This window comes from Pterocles gutturalis, unplaced genomic scaffold, assembly GCF_000699245.1.
Source record: "Pterocles gutturalis isolate BGI_N339 unplaced genomic scaffold, ASM69924v1 scaffold49244, whole genome shotgun sequence".
In the NCBI taxonomy this organism is placed as follows: domain Eukaryota; kingdom Metazoa; phylum Chordata; class Aves; order Pterocliformes; family Pteroclidae; genus Pterocles; species Pterocles gutturalis.
This window is the reverse complement of record NW_010137577.1, coordinates 7117-26797: the sequence shown is the minus strand read 5'-3', so window position 1 is coordinate 26797 and position 19681 is coordinate 7117. Positions and strand designations below refer to the sequence as shown.

At 37.6% G+C, this 19681-nt stretch overlaps 1 protein-coding gene across 1 annotated transcript; it reads right to left on the bottom strand.

Annotated features, from left to right (window-relative positions):
* Positions 1-1862: 1862 nt before the first annotated feature.
* On the bottom strand, positions 1863-18057 carry ABCB10 (ATP-binding cassette, sub-family B (MDR/TAP), member 10; the record flags this gene model as incomplete). Its single annotated transcript, XM_010082645.1, has 12 exons — positions 1863-2463; positions 3065-3099; positions 4577-4620; positions 4865-5045; positions 6363-6442; positions 6729-6938; positions 10049-10144; positions 12892-13027; positions 13818-13964; positions 15597-15731; positions 17393-17595; positions 17857-18057. Coding segments are annotated over 12 exons (1760 nt in total), but the record flags the coding sequence as incomplete, so codon positions are not given.
* Positions 18058-19681: the final 1624 nt, after the last annotated feature.

Below are 19681 nucleotides of genomic sequence, written 5' to 3'. Positions count from 1 at the left end.
CTTTTAACTTCACCTCCCTTCACTTTGATTTTATGGGAAAAGCAAAATACATTTAGTGGAGATTCACTATACTGCTACACGAAGGTAGCATCCTTCTACATACAGCCTTCTCTATGTACTGCATGCAGTGATGCTTTCATCAAGGGAAAACAAACAAAACCAAACCAAAAATGCACACAGAAACTTGCAAATGGGGAAAAACAGTGTAAAATTCAAGCGGCCATCCACATTTCCCAACATCCATGAACGGTAACATTCAAATTATTTTAAAAACTGGAAGGTCTCCTTCACATCTTTCTGAAATATTTAAGATGACGCAGTATGAGCTGTCATGTTTTGCTGATTGAACCCTGTACGCACTTTGCTACACTTCAGGGAATTACTCGGCTTCCTTTTTCTGTCCCAGCCCTGTGTTAAGAGCTCCGTCTTCGGGAGAGAGGATCCAACTCAACCTTTAAGTCTCATTTTCGACACAGAAATTGTTCATGCTAACATCAGTTAGAGATTTAACCAGTTTTTGAACTAGGACTCGTGGTATTTGTTTTTCACATGAGAAGGTGAATGTCCAGTAGGCAATTTTGACAATACTGACCTAGTGAGGACTTGAACTAAGAGAGTGGAAATAGGGGACTTGTATTAGAGCCACAACTTCAAAATATACAGGATTTATTGTCTTTTTACTTGTTTTTTTAATTTATTGATCAATGGATTGAAAAACAGCACAGAAAATACTGCTTGGGTAGACTAGCCACAAACAGATGATTACCTATTTAGAAAGAAAATTAGTTTGAAAGGATAGCAGCAAACTCCATCATCTGCAAAAAACCAAAATTCTCAGGAATTGGTTAACTGAATGTGCCTTATGGGACTATGCAGATGTTTAAACAAAGATGTATATAAAAGAGCAGTACTGTTTTCTCCTTCATAAAGAGATTCCTTAGCACAGGGATCGCTTTAATCCACAAAGTGCCATTAATGGCACATTAGATAAACATTTATACTCTCCCAGCACTCGGTATCTCACCTATTGCCAATGAAATTTTCCAGCAGTGAGGTTTTCCTAGCATAGATGAGTTTTAATGTGACATGGAAAGTATATAGCTTTTTAAAATTGTCCTGTGGGGTTTTGCATCTTCAGAAAGTCTAAAAAGATTCTATTGGAAGAGATTCTTAAATAAGAAACATGAAGCCTACTCTTTACTACCAAATGTAACCTCCTGCAGTTGAATAATTAATGTAATGCTATTATTTTACTAGTTGTTCTTGAGAAGGTAGTTTACTAGTTGTCCCTAATAAGGTAGTTAGACAAAACCTGGGATTTCTATGAATGAAATTTTAAGTAACAATTAAAAAAAACCTTACATACGCCTTAAAAAATGCAAAAACTTACATATATAAGAGCATGATCTTTTGGACTTCATCTTGAAAGGGAAGTAAAACTAAAGAACTGGGAAAATAGAGAAGGGAAGAAAATGCATGCAAATTTTAGATTTTCCTATGCAGACTTAATATACTAATATACTTCCTTTGTCCTTATGTAAAGTCAGTTAGGTTTTTTTGTTTGGTTGCTTTTTTCGTTGTCATTTGTTTTTTAAAGAACTTCCTCCAGCTCATTATTTCATACTCTCTAAAATGAGTTCTCATGTGTAATTCTCTACAGTAACTGTAGATGGTGACCATAATCAACTTTCACATTTCAGAACAAATGGTAACTGAAAGGAAGTCAGACAGAACTTTTAGAGTACCCTAGTGTTGCGCCTTTTTTGAATTCCAGCATTTTAAGACTACTGACAAGCACAGAAAACACAAGTTCCTTGAAAAGGGCAGAGACAATGATACGAAACTATAAGATTGTCATTTAATTACCCTTAAAATACTGAACTTACTTGAGAATGGAGCACATCATCATACAGTGCAGTACAGCAAAAAAGATTCTACATGGTCTTCATAACACGAAGCAGAAAAACCTAGACACTGAAATTATCTCAATGTGATAGACACTTTAAAAAGTTGTAATAATGATTGAAAAGTTTTCAATAAAAAGTTCAAACACATATAAGTTTCAAAAGAATATTTTGTACATTTTGGAAAAATATAACATTTACTTTACATAACTGAAACATAAGTTACATTATTTGTAGTTTGTATGCTTCCATTATTCAGACATTCTCTCATACATTTTCTTTTAATACATCCTTTTCTCTGGATTGTAAATCTAATGCAAAATTATCACTATTCTGAAGAAAAGCTTGTTTCTGCATTAGTTTCCTGAAAAGTCCATTTGGATTTGCAAGTAGTTCCTCATGTTTTCCACATTCAAGAATTTTACCCTGGCCAAGGACTGCGACAAAATCAGCATTCTGAATAGTAGACAGACGATGAGCAATAACCAGGACTGTCCTCCCTTCCATCAGCCGGTCCAGAGCTTCTTGCACTAGATACTCATTTTCAGCATCCAAAGCACTAGTAAGAAATGGGAAGAGGGGAGGGGACGATATTTGTTATTTTAAAATGGGTTAGTTTTGTATGCATTAGGCTTATTTTGCTAAAACTGCAAACCCTTGCTGTTGTTGGTGAAGATGAACAAATGGAACTGCATGAAAGTTTTGTGACTATGCTCAGAGCACACATCCAAGTTATAGGCATTACATATTCTCATACCCAAAAATATGCATGGAGAAATAACACTAAATTAATTCAGTGGAAAAAATTAAGCTATACTGCAGCACAATCATCTCTCTTTTACACTAACATCTTAATTTAAAGATACAAAAAAGCTTTACGTAGATGTTTCAAAATCAAGTTACATATTACAAATTTAACTCCATGAAAAGTGACAACACAGTGTACCCGCTACCCTTTCCATTTTGCATAAACAGCTTTTATCACAGGCCTCCTAACCGATTCACACATTCTAGAAAGCACATTCTTTTTTGTGGGTAGAGAAAAATAAGGGGGTAGATAATTCATGCAAGGGCATGCAGAGAAAGAAAGAGAGAACACCTCCCAAATCTGAGTTTTACAGGTAAATAATTTCTAAGTTTCTATTTATTTTCTTTCTTACCTTGTTGCTTCATCTAACAGAAGAATTTTAGGATTCTGAAGAAGAAAGTAAAATTGGTTACAAAAACAATTAGACATTTATATAAATAGAGAACAGGATTCATACGGCTTAAAACTCCAAGTAAGTGTACTTATTTCATCAAAAGAACAGAATGTCATTCAAAGCATTACTTTTAAGAAGTCTGAATGCTAAGAGGACAAAACAGAAACAACACTTTCATCTTCAAATTCTGCAAACTAAAGTAAAAGAACACTATTACCTGATCACTATTTGAAAGATACAAACTAAAGGTGGGAGATTATTTTTCACGCATACTTTGCGGCACTCTGGTCAAAAGTTCAATTTCCTATTTACTGCTCTTATGTGGGAGGCTCAGCTGTCATCTGCTTTCAGTCAGTCTGCTATATATAACTGTAGTAACAAAAAATAACAAAAACCTACCAACAAGCAGTATTTCACCCACAGATTAAATACTTTGTACTTAAGAACTAGCATTTAAGAACCCTCCCCAATTACATTAAAAAAAAAAAAAAAATCAAAGAAAGTCACCAGCACTCAAATCCCTAAGAAGCTTCTTCTGAATTACAGTACATAATCCAAACTTGCTTGATTAAATTGACAGTAAAGGCTTCAGACTTTATCTGGAAGAGAAGGGACTCCACTGCACCTCCACACACATATATATCAACTACTCTTTCATTTTTTAGAATTCTTTTTCCCAAAATAAAGTTCATACTCCCATGAACTGTATTTGACATGAAAGGCAAACAGCTTTTCAGCATTTGTAGTAAAAGAGCAGAACTGGGCATGCTAGGATTCTATAGAGACCCGTGTGACTTAATGTGAATCTAAGCTGGGTTCAGCAAGGCTCAAAACTTCCAGGTGGGCATCAGCCACAAAATGCCTCCCTGTGAGGCCCCATGGCTGTCTCTGAATGAAACTCCCCATCCCTCTGATCCTCAGAAGCCTCCTCAAATTTGTGCAGCACAGAGCCTGCCCTAAAGCTAGGCCCATGCCAACCCCTGAAGAAAAAAATGACACAGTATTGTGCCTGAAATAGTATCTTGTCCCAAATCCAGACCAGCTCCCCTTAAAGACAAGGCAGAGCATCTATAGTGCTAGTAAGCTGCAACCCAGAAAAATCAACCCATGAATGACAGAGATCTGAACACAGAGACAGAAGTGCCATATACGAGTTCACTAGCCCCACATTCTTCAAGTCTTCCTTCATCCTTGACCTGGTCTTAAGAAAATGAGACATTATACAATGATTTACCATCAGTCTTGTCAAGAACTACCAAAAAACATGACTGAAGATAGGAAGAAGCACTTACATAAGTAAATTGTCTTTAGTTAAATTACTCAGCCCTTTCAAACTTCCTCATTAACATAACAGATGTAATTTTCTTTTTAAAAATATTTTTTCACCTCTCCCATTGAAAGACCCCCTGCTTTTTAACCCTTCTTGCTTCCCCACAAAGTAATTAAATAGCTGTTTGGGTGCTGGCTTACCTTAAGCAGAGCTCGAGCAATCGCAATTCGTTGCTTCTGTCCACCTGGGGGAAAAAAACTCAGTAAACTGAAATAGGAAAACAGATATGAAGTAATTTTAACTGAATACCTGGGCTGAACTGAATTAGGCCCATGTACTTCAGGGGGGAATGGCGATGAAGGAGGGATTTTTTTAATACTTATGGCAGGCCATAACTTGGAGAAAAAAAATGGTTTACAAAAAATAATAGAATTTTTACTTCACTCTATAGTATCAAGATTTTTAAAATAAGCAATATAAAGATGTACCTGAAAGCAAAATGCCTTTTTCTCCAACTAGAGTGTCAAACCCTTTTGGAAAATCTCTGATAAAACTAGCAGCATTAGCTATTTCAGCAACTTTCTGAATCTCCTCTGGAGTCACAGTAGAAGGATCCTCTGCACCATAGGCAATATTTTCAGCAATAGAACAGGAGAATAGAATTGGTTCCTGATAAATTAAAAAAACGTAACAAATACAGTAGATCTGTAATTACATGCATGTATTGTCTGTATCTGTAATAAATCCCACTTATAAGACCCAGCATTAATTTCTTTTGTATCGATAAAAAAGTAGAGTTAATTTAATAAAAAACAAATAAAAAAACCTCTCCTAATACCAAAATCAGCAGTGAAAACCAATTAAAAAACAAGTTCATTCTTTAACTGACAAAACACAATCCTCAATTTGTAACATTTGAGGAAGAGTTCAGAAAGAGCTATTCTTTCAAACATCAGAAAATCTCCCTTTGTACTTTACTACGTATCATCATTTGCAACAATGATTCTTATCTTAATCTCTACACAGATCTCATGGCATTTTGTGCTTTTAATTTATATTAAAGCTTAGAGCAGAGGACTGGCAGATAGAATACATAATGTGCAAAGGGAAAATGTCTGAAACAAGGCAAGTCCACTCTGTTTGTAAAATAGAGACATGCTATGGTATGAATACCAGTATGAATCTCCTACTGGTAACTCAAGTGGAATACATACAATCAAAAAGAAAAATGCTAATGGGCCCACAGGAAAATATTTTATGCACAAAAGCTTTTAGTGGCAGTATTACATAAAGTAGATGTTTTGAAATGGCAACATATACCCAGTTATCCTTATATTTTTAACCAGAACATCAACCTAACAGTTAATTGCACTGTAAAGCATCTGGGGAGACGAGGGTAAGAACATACATATTTTAATTGGTCAAATAGTTTCTTTTTGAGAGACCATTGAACATCTCTCTGTACTTCCAGAGCTGGCAGGTTGCTAGGGAGGGGGCACTACAAAAGTGCCAACAGTGCTGTATTTTCATGCTTTCCTAATGGACTGTGTTTGCCTGGGAACAACTCAGAGCACAGAAGGTCAGCTTTCAAATGATTGTGTAAAATATGATTGTGTAACTCCATTAATACAAAATGTGATTAGATGTTAACCTTTACGTTACTTTCTTCAACAAATCATAGCAAACATCAAGATAGTCATACCTGTACAATTTGCAACAATGCACTTTCTGGTCTCCACATGCACGCTTTTCTTCTAAGCTAACACTTTAAATCTCTATGATTATGTAAAAAAAGACCACAGAATAATGGGACTAGCTCTGAATACTTATTTTTAGAACAAAGCATGCACAACAGCACTTATGGCAAGGTGGAGAGATTTTATTGAGAAGCAAGATCACACAGTTTTAAAAAGAAGAAAAGTGAGTCACAGCTAGTTCTTCACACAAAATTATTTCATACACTCAGAATTTTTTTTTCTTCCTTACCTGACTCACTGTTCCAATCTTTGACCTGAACCACAGTGGATTTAGCTGACGGATATCAAAGCCATCAATGGTAATAGTGCCTTAAATTAAGAAACAGTAAAGTCAAGTGTGTACTGACAAGTAGCAAAAAGAGCTGTAAAGAACAGCTGAGAACAAAGACTCCTGGGGAACTGCATACTGATGGATCAGAAATGCAAAGCTATGCAGGCATTACCACAACCTAACCAGAGACCCCAGAAGGAAGCATGGTACATCAGTGGAACAGTCACATCAGGACCTCAAGCACAGGAACCCTGACTGTTTATAAGGTGTATCTCACATGCAAAGCATCAATTGTCACGAATGAGAGCAACACACAAAACATACCTGAGATAGGATCATACAGCCTCAGCAGAAGAGATACAATTGTCGATTTCCCTGTACCACTTGAGCCAACCAGAGCCATAACAGAGCCAGATGGAATGGAAAGGCTAAAACCTTTGAAAATTGATGCTTCTGGACGTGTTGGATATGCAAACTCAACATTATTGAATTCCAAAGCACCTCTGAATGTGTCTTTGCTTAATGTGATTCCCTCTGTATGACAAAGAATACAATATAGAAACAAAAATCAGCCCTCCTAGAACTTGCTTTACGACACCCAATAGAAATATCTGTCTCCATGTTATATCTAGAGATAGCTGCGAGCCACAATTCAGGACCACAGGGGTTATATTTCCACCATGACTGAATCAGTGTGGTACACCACTCATTCCTGAATGCAATTCCAGGTTGCTTACCAGCAGTGAACCTGTAAGGCATCTTGCTAATACCTAACAACTAACAATGTTTACTTCCAGTGGAACTATCAGAATTTTTAAACATATTATTATAAACAATTTAAGTCTTGGCAATTAGGAGCAAGGAAATAAAATGGCATTGTTGAAGGCCAAAGTCCTGTTGCCATAGAACAGATGCAAAAAGATAAACATTGCAAATCACTTACCGCCCTTTCACCGAGCCACAAAAGTCACTTGAAATACCCTCATTTTTGAACAAGAGCAGCTCCCTCTCTACTACCTGTTAACAGAGTGGGTCTTAAGCAGAGGCTGTCACCAGAATAAAACTGCTCCTAGGTTTGTTGCATTACTGGCCATTTTTCAGGTTTTTGTTTGTTTGTTTTTAAAAGTGGAAAGTATATTTAATAAATTCAGGAGAACAGTGTATTCAAAAACGAATCAGATAGGTAACTCTTAAGCAACAGTTCAGTGAAACTAAAATCTCAGTTTGTGAAATACCATAACAAACCATCATGAATGCATGATTGCCAGAGTTAAATAAAACCAACTTCTTTCTGGACCACAGCATTTGATTTAAACAATTATCTTAAACTACTATCTGTATTCGAAAAAACTTACAAACACGTAAAACAAAGAAACACAATTTCTTCAACCCCTGCTAAATCCCAGCTAAACATATCCATACAAGCAAACTAAGTGGAGAGTAGTGCTGCATTCCCAAAGGACGGTCTCACTGACGAAGTTCCTACCAGTTTTCTGAAAAATGGAAGCACCAGAGCAATACCCAAGAAGTGTTTGTTCATGTTAAAGACATGTGATGCAAAACCCTTAATTCTTTTCAGATGCAGCACACAAGTAACCCCCAGTTAGCCACAGTACACGGTAGCACATGCCCCATGTGTGGTTAAATAGTAACTGTGGATAGGAAACAGACACCCATCTTTAGCCACCAAGATTCCACTAGCCCTGCTGTTCCTACAGCAAATAATTTATTTTGCTTTTCTTTTTCTCAGATTCCCTCCTCTTCTCCAGGCTTTCAGTTTAATGGTAGTAGCATAGAAATGGCAAAGTCAAGAACATACAGTTTCAGACACCTTCCTTGACTTTAATCCTTGGACACAGAGATTGTAAATTGTTTGTTAGCTAAAACCTCCCTTTGGGAAAATAAATGTATTTGCAAACCCTATGCTAGCAGCATAATCCTTACTATTATCAAAGTAACGAGTAATATCTTATCTTTATTCTCACTTCCAGTTATTGCACAGTCTATTCCACGGCCTCAGACACTGAAATGTACTGCAATACAGGAAGTCTGGTACCACAAGACCTTCCTCTATATATTACTGTAAAAATATCTAGAAGCTATATACAGGATTGTGCTTGTTTCTTATTTGGATTCTAGATACAGGGGAAAAAAGACATTATAATTGTTCCTGAGATATCTGTTGTCACCAACAGCTGGAGTTCCATGAAAGTAAAACCTAACTAGCCAAGAAAGTAGATGTTTCAGGTGGGTTTGGACAGTAGAGAAACAGCCTCTTGGCTTTATTGTCTGATGCACCAGAAATCTGCCAAAAATTGGGTTTTGAGACAAAGGCTTATATCCTTTCCTATGTATTTAGTTTACACTGGAAGGAAACTTAAAATGAGCTTTTTGTAAGCCTATGCTATATGGATGCCTGAAACTTTGTCCGATTTATGTTCCATCTATACAAAATAAAGATTGTTTTCTGGATGTCACTATTGGTGTGACTAAACAATTCCATACCTGCAGTGGGAAAGACAACTTTTGCCCCAGTACTACTGCTTACACTGCCCTGGTACCACTGTAAAATGAAGACCACTGAAAGAATCCAGATTAAAAAAAAAAATCCCATCCAAATGAGGATGAAATCAACAGTTGCACTAGGTCTGTGAAAGGCACAGCAAACTGCAGCATGGCACTGGATAGTCAATCATGGCAGGAAGTTTAACCCAGCTTCAATGATGAAGACAAGAGCGTGTAGCTACCCCCTTCATCAGCCAGTTGGTGGTTACCTTTGGGACAAATGGCTGCTATTCTAAGTCTGCTTCTATGCACATTGAAAAGCATCCTAAAGACAGGCTTGTAGCTGTGAAGAGAAATAAGACAGAGGCCAGAGTGTGACTTTGTGCCCATCTGAGGAACTCCCACGCAGGGAGGCAAAAGCAGAACAGAAATCTGAAGCACAGTTACAAAAGAAGCCCTTTATATCAACCAACTCTCCCTAAAGCCAGAGCTCACTCAAAAAATCTCTTAGGTCTGTTCGATGTTCTTTTCTGACTCTTGCTCTTACAGCAGCCCTTAAAAAGTTTCTAAATTAGAAGACCATACAAAACTGAGAGGGAAGCTACAGTTTGACAGCTTACCCACACTCTGCTATATTGCATTTCTTAAGAACATACACAGCTAGTGAAAACTCATGTATGACTTTTGCTTAGTGCGATGCAGCTGATTAAATAACACAGCAGTTCACACAGAAAGTATCTTCTATAAGCAGCTCACTGAACTACTTTGATGGAGACAGGCAAATGCTGTTTATATAAAATACACTCAATACTGGAGGGTGCTATCTAGCTTCTGAACAAGAAAGCTGTAAATAAGGCGATGCTGGCAATATATTTATATTTACTGTATTTAAATACTATTAAATATTCTGTATTAACTAAAGAAAAAAACCCCACATTTTCAGCTTCTAAAACTTCTGATTAAAGGAAATCTGCATCATCTGTTTCACAATTAGGAAAAGTCAGAAGAATTACCACTGTATCTAGTTTCAGAAGAATGTAGGTTGATACTACCTTTACGTATTACACACCTCTTTCTGAAGTACTGGGGGCCAGTAAGAGAAAAATCAAGCTATGAACAATAACAAAAAAAGAACTCACCATTAAATGGAAGTTGGGGCTTCCTTTCAATAAGTTCCCATAGACGTCCACCAGCACCTAGTCCTTTCATTAGTTCAGAATAAAAGGAACTTAGACCTAAACAAAAAGCAGACCAATATTATGCATCCGTATGGAATGGAAGACATGGGAGATGTTAAATTTGTGTTCTACTTTAATCACTAGCATTGAAGCATCAGATGTGTAGGGGATCTTGTACTCCAACACACTATCAGACATGTTGATTTACATCCTATCTAGTCTCACTACGGAGCCACCAATAACCCTCATACACCATTCTTAATTATATCTGTAAAACAAATAATTCTGGAGAAAAAAACAGAAAAAAGTTAATATACATAAGCTTGCAAATACTCAAAAGCAAACCAACTCTCTTTCACTCATCTGTCAGGAAGTCTCTGAGGAGCCCTTACAGCAGCCTTCTACTACTTAAAGGGGACCTATAGGAGAGATGGGCAGGCGCTCTGTCAGGAAGTGTAGTGATAAGACAAGGGGTAATGGTTTTAAACTGAAAGAGGGTAGATGTAGACTAGATACTACGAAGAAATTTTTTACTGCGAGGGTGGTGAGGCACTGGAACAGGTTGCCCAGAGAAGCTGTGGATGCCCCATCCCTGGAGGTGTTCAAGGCCAGGCTGGATGAGGCTTTGAGCAACCTGGTCTAGTGGGAGGTGTCCCTGCCCATGGCAGAGAGGTTAGAACTAGATGATCTTTAGGGTCCCTCCCAACCCAAACCATTCTATGATTCTAACAGCATCCAAGTTTAGAGAAATAGCCTTGCATACAACCAGTTATATTTTCAAAATAATTCAGCAGAATGGAGCACTCTGAATACCCTTCTTTGTCAGACAGGGTTATATCCTATGGGAAAGCCTGGCTGAGTCAGCCACAGGGGAAGGAGGGCACAAAAACTAAGGCTGAACTGACTCTCGAGAAACTATGTGGAGAGTGGACAGTGTAAAGAAATATATGTCTCCAAGTCTTCAAATGTTACTGGAGAAAGCAAAAGCTAAGGACAAGGTTTGCATATAATATTGGGTCCCAGCTCTTAGCAGCTGTGTGAATCATCTTAGGGCTGGCATGGCTGAAGGGCTTTTCAGCTGAAATAAAACACAGAAACCAACCTAGAATCAAAAATGGAATAAGACAAACATAAAATGTGTTATTTCTTCTTTTTTGTGTGTGTGTCTTTCAAAATAAAGTAATCGATTTCAAAATATCTGACTTCCAACAGAATAAACATACAGAATAAACCACTTCCACCTTAAAATGCATATAGTGTTAAGAGTGATTTCAGGAGGGCAGAAAACCCAAGGTACATTAGAATAGGCTTACTGGTTTATTCTTGCAGAGCAACAAGCCCATCACAAGGTCATGAGTCTGTAGGTGTAGAAAGGGCATTTCATCATGCTGCTGCTGAGGGCTGTCTGAAAACTTGTAACACAAGGCACTAGCCATGGTGAGAAGCTTTCTGCTTAGAAAAAAAAGAGCCAAAGCATCTACGTTGTAGAGCAGGGCACAGGGGAGAAGGCATGAGCCTCACAGAGTGCCTTGAAACTGAGACACCGAGGTTTGCAAATTCACAACCACTCATTAAAAAAAAACCATTATATACTATGGACAGCAACTGCTAATTAGAAAATGCTTTTAATTTTTATAAGCTGTCTTCAGTATTTAGTAGGAAACACAGCAAACTGTTACAACAAAAAGAGGCAAAGTCCCAAATTATGCAGTGAACTTCACAGTTCATTGCATGAACTCCTACATGTATTGATGATGACGTATACTGAACAGACTTGGCACTTTGAAAATTTATGTCAAGGAAGGCAGGCCTCTTATCGCAAGACACTTTTACTTCAGAGTCCCCATGAGAATGAGCTCTGTGCAGAACTATATTCTTCAATAATTTTAAGTAGAATTTAAAAGGAGGGGTTCAATTACATTTTATCAGTGTTTCTAACCTTATTTTTTATTTATTTAACATTAATTTGTCCCATGCAAGGTATCTGTCTGTTGATCAAACTTGAATGATTTAAGCAGAGAAGAAAGGGTTTTGGTAGTCGGAATAGAGTGCCACTGGAATTTTGATATCCAGGGAAGCAGGTTTTTTTGAATTTTGCCCTCAGGCACATCTTTGTGCTTCCCATGATATCAGACTTAGTCTTAGAAGAGTACAGATGAGCTGCATTGCCCTGCTGGTCTATCAGCCATAACAGACTCATTTTAAAGAAGAACCCTTCCAATCAGTTGTCAAACTTCAAAGTACCTTATCTTCATTTTTGCCTGTATGCAGTAGTGAAGACTGCTCTGTCAAAAAGACTAACAGTTTGTGTCTGGGCCAGTAGATTAGAGAGTCTGAGCTTCAAGGAGGAGTCAGTCAGTAAGGAAAAACAAAAGGTTAGCACCAGAGTGTAGTGTTCTGCTGGCACTTTGTTTACTCTTCCAGCTCAAGATACTCTATACTGAATTACAGCTAAATTCTACATGCCTTTTGTTTAACACAGACCCACATGTTTTGTAAAAAATATAATACCAGTATTATTTCTTTACACAATATATCAAGTATCTTAATTTAGACCCAAAGAAAATTAAAGTAATAAGTATCTGTCACATACACACATCGAAAAAATAACCTCTTCCATTTTGGGAAAATGGAAGGCTTATATGAAGTTATAAATTATTATTCTCAGTAACTCTTCAGAAAAAAATATGTATGACTTCTTGGGAAGATCATTTGGAAGAGACTTTTTAAGAGCTTCTTCTCTCCCACCCCCATACTGACTGTAATGCTTTGAAGTGAAAAAAATCTGATTTCCCTTTCCGTACCTCCGATGCTTACTCCAACCCAGAAAGCATACATTAGGAAAGATGAGAGTTCACCAACTGTCATGCAGGCACTGCCCATTAGTAATCCTCCCTTGTATAAGACTGCGAGGACAATTAAGTTTCCAGAAAGGCCAGTCTAAGGAAAAAGAAAAAAAAAGGCAGCTCTTGTTACATACATCTTAAACTTCATCCTCCAAAACGCTCTTTCAGAATTTTCCTTCTATGAAAAGAATTCCAGTTATGGGTATGTAGATTAAAATTTTAGAGGACTGAGTTAAATTTGAACAAAACCAATTCTGAAGCAAATCAAGCCAACAGCCAGCCAGACCTCCAGTGGCACTGCACTGTGCTATCCAACAAGTGTTCAAAAAGCAAGAAACTTTTTTTTTTTTAACCTCATTCCCCAAGATGGACAGGAACACCACACATTATTCTCAATCATCAATAAAGGAGAAGAGTTGATAGTCTGCAGTTACACTGCAATTTTAAAATACTAGTAAGCAAACTCACTGCAAGCTGTTATGGAAAAATGCAATCCCACTCTCCCTCCCCTACCTGCACACTTCCCAGCTTCCTCTGCATTGATGCTCATCCCATCAGGAAGCCAAGCCTGTAAAACGTTAAGGCGGGGGAAGGTTTCTACCAGTTTAGTTCCCTGAATAAGGGGTACGGGCTCAGATAAATAGTACCAAGCTACGGGGTGTGGGGCAGAAACAAAGACTTAAACTGGCTTTATCATGCCAGTGTATCTTGAGGTGCAGTTTCACAGCAATTTAGACTGATTTAAGTCCAGTCTTCCCACAGTTTCATGTAGGTTCAATTTACACTCAAATAATTTATTTGCAGATTTAAGTATCCTCATGAACTTTAAAATAATTCACACTTGGCAAAACATGGTTGGTTTACTTTCATCAAAATACACTTACTGCTCCAAAGAAGCCTGCCCGAGCTAGTGCCTCCTTTTTAGCCAGCTGTAGCACAGAATCAACTTTATTGGTATACTTCTCCATTTCAGCCACTTCTTGCCCAAAAGCTCGAACTGTTCTTATGTTTCCAATACGCTCTTCAGCTAACTATGTTAAAGCAAAGAACAAAACAAATACACATAGACACACAATTCGTAATGTTCGTATTACAGAACACTTGAAAGTTAAGCCGATATCACTACACTAATCTCCAAATACATTCCTTTCGATACCACTGGAAAATTTCTCATGCCCTTCCCCCCCTCCTTTTTTTTAAAGTTCTATTAACTTAAAAGTAAACTGCATGTCTAAGCAGTTTTAAAAGAACTTCAAGATTGCCTTAAGTGTTAGCAGAGAAATAAAAACATAAAAGTAGGCTTAAAAAAACCCCTTGATTTGATGTGAACAACACACATAAGAAAATTACTATTCACAATAACTTGCAATAACAACGTGGGAAGCGGAAAAATACAGAATATTCTATTCCACACTAAATCATTCAAGAAAGCCTGCAGTTATTTCCTGAAACAATTCCACTCATTTGATCAAAGCAACACTGGGAATTAATTTAGCTCAACTACTGATGTCCCATTTCAAGTCAGTATTTTCTTTTAACGTCTAAACAGGAAAATATTCTAAAATTACCTCAATTGTACCCAGTTAGACTAAGTTGTTAATAGATACTACAATGGTCTTACAAAAAACAAGGCTCCCTTTTGTAAGTAAAAATATGATATAACAATGTACTTCTTCTTCCATCCCATGTTCAACCTGAAAATTCGAATGGAACACTAAAATTACTTGTCCATGTGAAGACCCACCCCTGGTTTATGAAGGCATGAGCTTCCCTTCAACACAGGATGAGGAAGATAAACAGAAGAGGGCTAATCTTTCTTCTGCACAGTCAATTTGGAGGAGTCCTACACACGGCATCCAAGTTTAAAACAGCTGACAACTGGGGCTATTTTAACTAGGTCTTTCCTAATTATATTTCTATGCATTTTAATAATGTTTCCCCACCCTCAGCCTGTGAGAAAAAGGTCACTATCACTACTATTTCTTTGACAGTGCTTTGCAACATTTCAGTGCAGTCAGCAAACATAGTGAAGGCCCCTCCACAACAGCCTCTTTAAGAAAAAAAGCTTCCTCTACTTTCCTCCCAATTATCTAGGTATGTGCTGAGATGCCCAGAAAATTTAAAAAAAAGAAAAAGTAAAAAAAGAAGTCAAGTCTCATAAACATTAAAGAGCTGACAATAACATCAAATGCCAAGGATTAATTCCACTGAAGGACTTGCTAGTGAAGTTTTCTTTTAAGAAAGTCCCATCTAGGATGTTTCTGATGGCTTCAAACTCATAACCATGGTCCAAGCAAAGTGTTTTTCAAACCTAGGTACCAAATTACACAGGACTTCATAAGCTGATTTTTTAATACTCTCACACAGCTAAAGCCTAACCTCCCTATCCTTTCCTACTTTTCCAAATTCTCAAGGCCTGGTACGTCCACATTATATTGTTATGGATAGTTCTTTACAACAGCATGGTTGTTTTTGAGATCTATGAGTAAGTGGTACTGAAGTTTACCTTTTATACTGTTCAGGTGCAAAAAACTACAGGCTCAGCATGGCTTAGGGCAATGAACAGCACAATTATCTTCAGAAGATCTCTACTTCAGAGATATTAACCTAAATACACTAGAGCAACTCTGAAGTTAATTAGAAAGTGTCTGTTAAAAGATTACCTGTGTTGCTTCTGCAAGAGAATCCTGGGTCATTTTAGTAAGTTTTCGCAAGTATCTTCCATAAATCACAGCCAGGACAGCCAAAGGTGGCACAACACTCAGAACAAATGCAGCAAGGCTAGGAGACACAAAAAACTAGAAGAAAAAGGTACGTGTCAGGGGTTAGGGTTACCCACTTGGAGTACTGAAGTGCAACTTCCCTTGCTAGAGTTTTCTAAAACTAGTAGGACTGTAATTTAGTGCTGCCATGTTTTCATTTATCATGTTTTATTTCTCCCAGGCAAAATATCCATTCCTCCACAGCACTTTAGGAATGTATCCCACAGTTAGAACAAAGGAGTGTAAGCAAAGGGGCCTGGATTTCATTTCTAGCTTTCTCACTGGTTCGCTGTGTGGTCTTCGCCAAGTATCTTAACCTGCCAGTAAACAGGCCTACGAGGAAATCTGTTGGGGATCCTGAAAGACATAAGCTATTGTATAGTTTCGAAAGCGCTTTCACAATTTTTAAATAGATGGTGTAATACAGAAAGTTTGAGTACAGAAATAACGTACACTATTTCTGGGCAACCAAGGAACAGATGGAGTCACTGGTGTTCCCTATCACCCACAAATGCTCATAAACTCGAATAATGGATTTAATTTCCTGTTACAAAACCTTATTACTCCTAACAGTCATCATCAAAGCTCCTAAATAGGTTCTATTCATAAGATTTATTGACATTAGGTCTAATGTGTTTTCATTTCATCTTGCTTTCTGTACTGAAAATAGAAAAATCTTCAGAAAAAATTCAAAATTTACTTAATTGACAGGCTTTATAATTATTTCATAATAATCTCTTCCTTCTGGGCAACCTTTTATAGTCCACCTTTTAACACTGCATCATGGCAGCATTTTTCAGCAGAATGCCTTATATAAGGTTATTCCAGTTAATCTATGGTAAGATTAAACCTTAGACTCTATTTGCTTAGACAAATACAGAACGCCGTGATTCTTATCAGTGACAAAGCATTAAAGCTTTAAAGCTTCAGAGTGGAAACTCTTAACAGTTCTAATAACATCAATCTTGGAAGCTTATTTTTATGGGGAGACTTTTTGCTACCCGTTTTTAACTCCAGGTAAACAGCAGAAATTACCACATTTTCATTTAAGATAACTGCCACTAACATATCTTTTCCCAGATAAGCATAAAAAAATTAATGCCACAAAAAACATGAAGGGAAGTCAGATTTTTATATAAACCAACTGACCACCAAGGAATATTATCTGATGCACTCCACTGAAGCCTTCACTAACACACTTCCTACCTAAAAATATTATTTTCTAACAGACTAAAGCAAAAAGACTTAACACTTGTTGTAAAAATCCTCAGGAGTAATTTATATTCAGTGCTGCTTTTACTCACCAAGGCCTTAAACAGAATCAACCAACTTCAATGACTTTTACATCAGGCCCTTCACTCCCTATTCTACCTACAACCACAGGAACGTTATCACTGTTTTTAAGATCTTCAGTAAGAATAGAGTTAAGGTATTTGCCTACTATACTTTGCTTGATTCATGCAGCAACAGCAGTTAATTTCAAATCCTCATTCTCCATATTTTGACTTTTGAATAGACATCAACCGGCTACAGGCACATCGTCTATTGCAACGCAGTACATGGATAGCCAGTGAAACACACTTGTATCCAAGATCACCCGACAGTTTCTGGACTGAATCCCGTTCACACATCACCTAACAGAACTGAAACAAACTGGAAACTACAAGAAGTGACAAGCAGGGAAGAGACCACCGTACCATCATTCCAACCCCCACAGACGCCTGTGCTCCTGCCCTGAGCCCATCTGAAAGGTTTTCAGTCAATGAACGGCCCAACAGGGCTGTATCTGAAGATAAGCGGTTTATCAGCTCTCCTGTTTTGGTCTTGTCAAAGAAAGCGGTTTCTTGCTTCAGAATAGAGGAGAACATGGTTGTTCTCAAGCGTTTCACAATTCTTTGTCCTGTCAGAAACAGAAGTCAGTTAAGCACGGCACACAAGACTGTACAGACACTGACAATATAAAAATCACAGGCTTACGCAGCACTGAATAATACATCAGAAAATAGTGAGCTTTAAGTCGTCACATAATAGCAAATAAAATGAACGATTATTCCAGCATGCTTATCTTTGCAGACAGTGCCAAGAACTTATTTCAGATCATGAGATATCCTGACTCTGAAAAAAGACGACTCTCAGTAGCACTTTTTGCTTCTGTTTTTACCTGCAGTCTGCATGAGGTAGACACGAGTAGCATTAGCAGCACCACCACATAAAAAGATTCCAGTCAGCAAGGCACACAGGCTGGTCAGGCTGTCAGTGAAGTCTTCACTGGGATTTGTATAAATAATGTCAATAACTTTACCCAGAAAGAAAGGGGCTGACATGGTAATGACACTGGAAACTGCCAGAAAGCCAACAGCAGCTGCAAAGCAACAAGGAAAAGGAAAATTACTCTGAATTTGCAAGATCATCAATAGTACATATGAAATAATTTTTCACTTGAAATTTCTATTAAGCTTGCAAGTGTCAGGATTAAATAATCAGCATTCTTTTAGGCCCTTAAAATGAATGGGACACTTTAAGTCACTGCATAAATTAACTTAGGCAAGGCACGTTTAAAGATCCTGAAAGCCTCTGTATACAATCACAGTCCTGGAATTGCTTGTCTAACCTTTCCCACCACCAGACAAAGTTAACTCTTCACAGTTGTCATCCTTAGAGAGCATTCACAGTTAGCAAGTCTTCCATCTCCCTCACACAATCCTTCACTCCTGTTTGGTTTAGTTTTTATTATTCACGCTTGCTACCATAATAAAGCTTCCAATTGTCTATTTCTGAGATAGCAATGGACTCAAGCAAAGATCTGATCAGAGAACTGTCTAAAACAGGCAATTTTATTTGTAAAAAAACCCCAAACAAACAAAAAAACCTATTTGATTTACTCTTGACTGGCAAAATTTATATACATTTGTTTTGGTTTACTCTTTACTATTGCTGGTCTAAAAGAAAAATAGTGTAAGTTTGAACAGAAGCATGGTTGCTGATGAGCAGAGCTCTTGAATTCCAGTTGCAAGATCACCCATGGAACAACCTGTGTAACTGTTTGAAGCTATATCACAGAGTATGAAAAAATGCACTGGACCAAGACTCAGTCTTTTGAACTTTAACCTGCAAAGAAATTTCTTGAGCCAAGAACACAGCTTAATTCTGAAAAGGCAAGTCAAGCTTGGAAGTCTGAGAACTAGAAAAAAACCCTCTTAACTGAAAACTGAACAAACTTGATGTGAAAACCGCTGAACCACAACAAACAATACTGTTTATACAGCATAATTTTCCAACAGCCAACCCCACACTTAAACCAACCATTCACAGGATTGCTACAAAACTACTACCAGATAATGCTTTTAAAGGCAAAAAGACACCGTAATGAAAATCCTGAAACTGCCTGAGTTTTAGTTCCATTCTACTGAGCTGCTTGTGTCACTTCTGCGATGAAGACAGCAGAGAGCCTCTGAGCAGCACAATACTGTAAGCAATATTTCTAACATCTGTCACAGATGGTTTGATGCCTCTTACCACCTCCACACACACGGAAAGCTTTTTTTCAGTTTGTACTTGAAACGTAAATACAGCTGTGCATTTATGACGAAGAATTCAAGGTTAAAAAAAAAATGCATACCCACCACCACCTGAACCAAATGGTTCTCTGCACCTTCCCTGCAGTGCCCCAGAGCAGTCCTGGGAGAGCTCCACACACTGCCCAAACAAGCTTTATCCTTGCCGTTGTGTCCAACCTGCTGCCTGTGGTTCTTATTCAAGATCTGTTTGCAATCCTTCCATTGCATTACACTCAGGCCAGCAAACATGTTAAAGGACTCGGATCTTTAACTTGAAGATACAGAAACTGTAAGAAGCCAGAGCAGAAAGGGAAAGACTTCCTGCTGCAAACTTATGTGATCCATGCCGTAGATGCATCTCATAAGCATATTATTTACTAGCTAAAACTTCCTAAGAATGAGTGACCTTACTAACAGGGTGGCTCTGGC